The sequence below is a fragment of the Tupaia chinensis genome, unplaced genomic scaffold (assembly GCF_000334495.1).
Source record: "Tupaia chinensis unplaced genomic scaffold, TupChi_1.0 Scaffold142384_1, whole genome shotgun sequence".
NCBI lineage: Eukaryota > Metazoa > Chordata > Mammalia > Scandentia > Tupaiidae > Tupaia > Tupaia belangeri.
Window position 1 is genome coordinate 403,866 of NW_006202232.1, and position 3,770 is coordinate 407,635.

The window sequence follows — 3,770 nt, forward strand, 5'->3', positions numbered from 1 at the left end:
GGAGGGCCTGACAGAGTACGAGGAGGCTGAGCAGGCGGGGGATGGCCCCGCTCTGCCCGCGGGCAGCTCCCTGAGGCAGCGGCTCTGGCGGGCCTTTGAGAACCCACATACAAGCACGGCAGCCCTCGTTTTCTACTACGTGACTGGCTTCTTCATCGCTGTGTCGGTCATCGCCAATGTAGTCGAGACCATCCCGTGCCGGGGCTCAGCGCTGCTGCCATCGAGGGAGCAGCCCTGTGGCGACCGCTTCCCTTTGGCCTTTTTCTGCATGGACACGGCCTGTGTCCTCATATTCACAGGGGAATACCTCCTGCGGCTGTTTCCCCGCCCCCAGCCGTTGCCGCTTCTTGAGGAGTGTCATGAGCCTCATCGACGTGGTGGCCATCCTTCCCTACTACATAGGGCTTTTCGTGCCCAAGAATGAGGATGTCTCGGGTGCTTTTGTCACTCTGCGTGTGTTCCGGGTCTTCCGAATCTTCAAGTTCTCCAGGCACTCACAGGGCTTACGGATTCTGGGCTACACACTCAAGAGCTGTGCTTCTGAGCTGGGCTTTCTCCTCTTTTCCCTCACCATGGCCATCATCATCTTTGCCACGGTCATGTTCTATGCTGAGAAGGGCACAAGCAAGACCAACTTTACAAGCATCCCTGCGGCCTTCTGGTATACCATTGTCACCATGACCACACTTGGGTGAGTGCAGATCCTGTGTTGGGAGCTGCCTGATGAGTTCATTACAATTAACACTCACCCTTTCTGTAAAATAAAGCAGGGTAGATGAATAAGCTCTTGCTTTCTTTTTGAGCTTCAGTTCACTCATTAAAAAAATATTTTTTAAAATTTTATTTATTCATTCATTTTAATTTGACCAGAGATAGGCACAGAGAGCAGGAGAGAGGGAAAGTGAGAAAGCAAGCCACCAGGTCTAGGACTTGAACCATGGTTGGTCATATGGGAGTGTCCAGTGCCTTAACCACCACGCTACCTGCTGGAACTCATTTGTAAAAACTGAAGGAGTTGGACTTAACTTCAGGTCCCTCCCAGTTCTTTCAGCGCCTTGATTTTCCGGGCCAGGAGACTTGGGTTCAAGGACTGTCTTAGTTGCTCCCTTTCTGTTGACATTGTTTACTCAAGGCCTTAATTTCCTCCTCTGTAAAATGGGAAATGGTGATTCCTTCATCATCTAGGGAAGATTCTATGACATCGCAGTTGTAAAAGTTCTCTGAATGTTTCTGGTATAGGATACATAGGCTTTGGCTTTCTATCCCCCTCTTTTTCTGTTTTGAGGACTCAGGTCTCCCAGCTTTCTAGAATTCCCTGTTGTGGGGAGCACTATTTCTATGGCTTTGTGATTCTTTGATGTTTCCTAGAACATGGTATTTTCAGCTTTATTTTTTTCTCTGCCAATCCCTGAAAGGAAGCAGAGTTTGGATACAAGTATCAGATGGAATCACCAAACTCATGACATTCTTAAAGACATTGTCTAGAGCAGGTACTGTGATCCTTCTCTAAGTTTCCATCAGTGGAATTAGGTATATAGTTGGTGTTCAGTATCTGTTAAATGAGGGGTTGAATGAATTGGGCTTGCTCAGTTTCTTAACAGGAATGCAGGGACACTGATTTGGGATTTGTAATGAACAAAAATTAATTATGTTTGGAGGTTCAGGACTGGATCAACAGGCAAATATTGAGCCCTGATGATTGGTTGGGATTGGTTATTTTGATGCTTTTTATCCTATTCAGTTCTCACAGCAACCCTGTGAGGGTGGATGGCTGCCCATGTCTGATAATTCAGGGCATGGTCTGAGATGACACATCACACAGCCAGAAATGGCAAAGTTGGAGAGACTTTTTATTGAGAGAGAGATTTTTGCTATAGTGTGCGTGCACTTGTCAGAGAGATAGAGAGACAAAAAGTGAGAAGTCACCCCCTAGGGGAGATGGCCATGCTGCAGTCCCTTCTCCTCCATTCTCTGTCATAATTTTAGACATGCACACACACGCGCCTGATATGAGTTTCAAACTGCTGGGTCTGGGACTCAAACGACAGTCAACTGTGTGGGAATCCAGTGCCTTCACCACTACACTATGTGCTGGCCCCTGGAAGGACTTTTGAGCAGAGTCCTGAATTCTTAAAATGAGTCAAAATACAGAAATAAGGAAGATCTATCCTAGGACAAAACCTGAGCAGATGCCTTAGAGGGTGAAGACTATAGAGGCTGCATTTCTGTGGATGAGTTCTAATTGGTCCTGTGGTTAGAACAAAAGTACGCTGTGTTGATCTTGGGAAAGTTGGGAATTTCCCTGAGCTTTGGTTTCCCTTTCTGTAAAACAAGTTAATAAGGTTGGCTCCTGCACCATCTCCCTGGGAGGGGGATAGCATGGAGAAAGGGTGGGGATTTCAAGGCTCCCCCCTCTTTTTTTTCATATAGGACAGTGTTCAAGGCTTCCTCTAGGAAAATAAGAAAGGGGTCCTAGTAGCCTAGTTGTGATAATGCGCACTGGTTGATGCTGCTACCCAGCAGTCTGAAGTCATGTGGGAGGCCCAGGTTTGATTCTCAACCCACCCAAAAAAAGCTAGGCATGGTGCTGCCTGCCTGTAGTCAACTACTGGGGAGTCTAAGGCAGGAGGGTCAGGAAAGAGCAAGACCTTACCTAGGTCCTACCTAGAGAAGGTAAAATAGAGGCAGGCAAAACTGACAGAATAATCCTCCTGGGACTCAGAGCCCCTCAGCTGGCCTGTGGAGGAGGACTCTCTCCCCAGGAGGCTATATTTACTGCCTATGATTTCCTCATTCTCCCCTCTGTTTGGTATTAATAGATTTCCAGCTGACTCAGATGCCCAGTACACAGCTTGGTTGGGGACAGCAGATGGCAGGCGATGAGGGCCAGGCCAGGTCAGTTTTTCATTTGACCCCCCCCACCCACCCATTGGTGGCCAGAGATGTCACTGGCCACATTTTGCAGAGCAAGAAACTGAGGCTCAGAGAGTTTGAGTGTCTGGCCAGGATTGCAGAGTGAGTTGGGGTTGGATGGGATGGAGTGGGAGACTGAGAAAGGTGGGTGGGCAGTTCTCCTGACCTTGGCCTACCTCCCCCGCCTCAGCTATGGAGACATGGTGCCCAGCACCATTGCTGGCAAGATTTTCGGGTCCATCTGCTCACTCAGTGGTGTCTTGGTCATTGCTCTGCCTGTACCAGTCATTGTGTCCAACTTTAGCCGCATCTACCACCAGAACCAGCGTGCTGACAAGCGCCGAGCACAGCAGGTAACTGCATCTTCCATCTTCCCCATACCCTGAGCCATCTACTCTCAGGCTTACCCACCTGACCCCTTATCTCCTCTCTCTGTAGAAGGTGCGCTTGGCAAGGATCCGGTTGGCAAAGAGTGGTACCACCAATGCCTTCCTGCAGTACAAGCAGAACGGGGGCCTTGAGGTGAGTAGAAGCCCACATTGGAGGAGGATGTGAGTGATGATGGGGGGAGGAAGGTGCCACCCTATTTCTCTGCTCCATCTACTCCAGGACAGCAGCAGTGGCGAGGACCAGGCACTATATGTCAGGAATCGTTCCGCTTTTGAGCAGCAACATCACCACTTGCTGCACTGTCTAGAGAAGACGACGGTGAGGCCTCCTGAGAGGCAGTGGGGTAGAAGGAAGGGGGTCCTTATATTATCAAGCCAGCTCCCCTCTCTGGGATGAGAGGCTCCTTATTTATTATGGAAATCACACAGGGCTTCTTGGAAGAGGCCACAACAGAGCTGAGCCTTGAA

At 49.3% G+C, this 3,770-nt stretch overlaps 1 protein-coding gene across 1 annotated transcript in view; it reads left to right on the plus strand.

Annotated features, from left to right (window-relative positions):
• Positions 1 to 3,770, plus strand: part of KCND1 (potassium voltage-gated channel subfamily D member 1) — a gene marked incomplete at its 5' end in the record, with an annotated part of 7,848 nt that overhangs the window by 412 nt on the left and 3,666 nt on the right. The window contains 5 exon segments of the mRNA XM_006163524.3: positions 1 to 319; positions 321 to 691; positions 3,104 to 3,266; positions 3,352 to 3,435; positions 3,523 to 3,621. Of these exon segments, the coding sequence (XP_006163586.1) occupies positions 1 to 319; positions 321 to 691; positions 3,104 to 3,266; positions 3,352 to 3,435; positions 3,523 to 3,621 (1,036 nt within the window).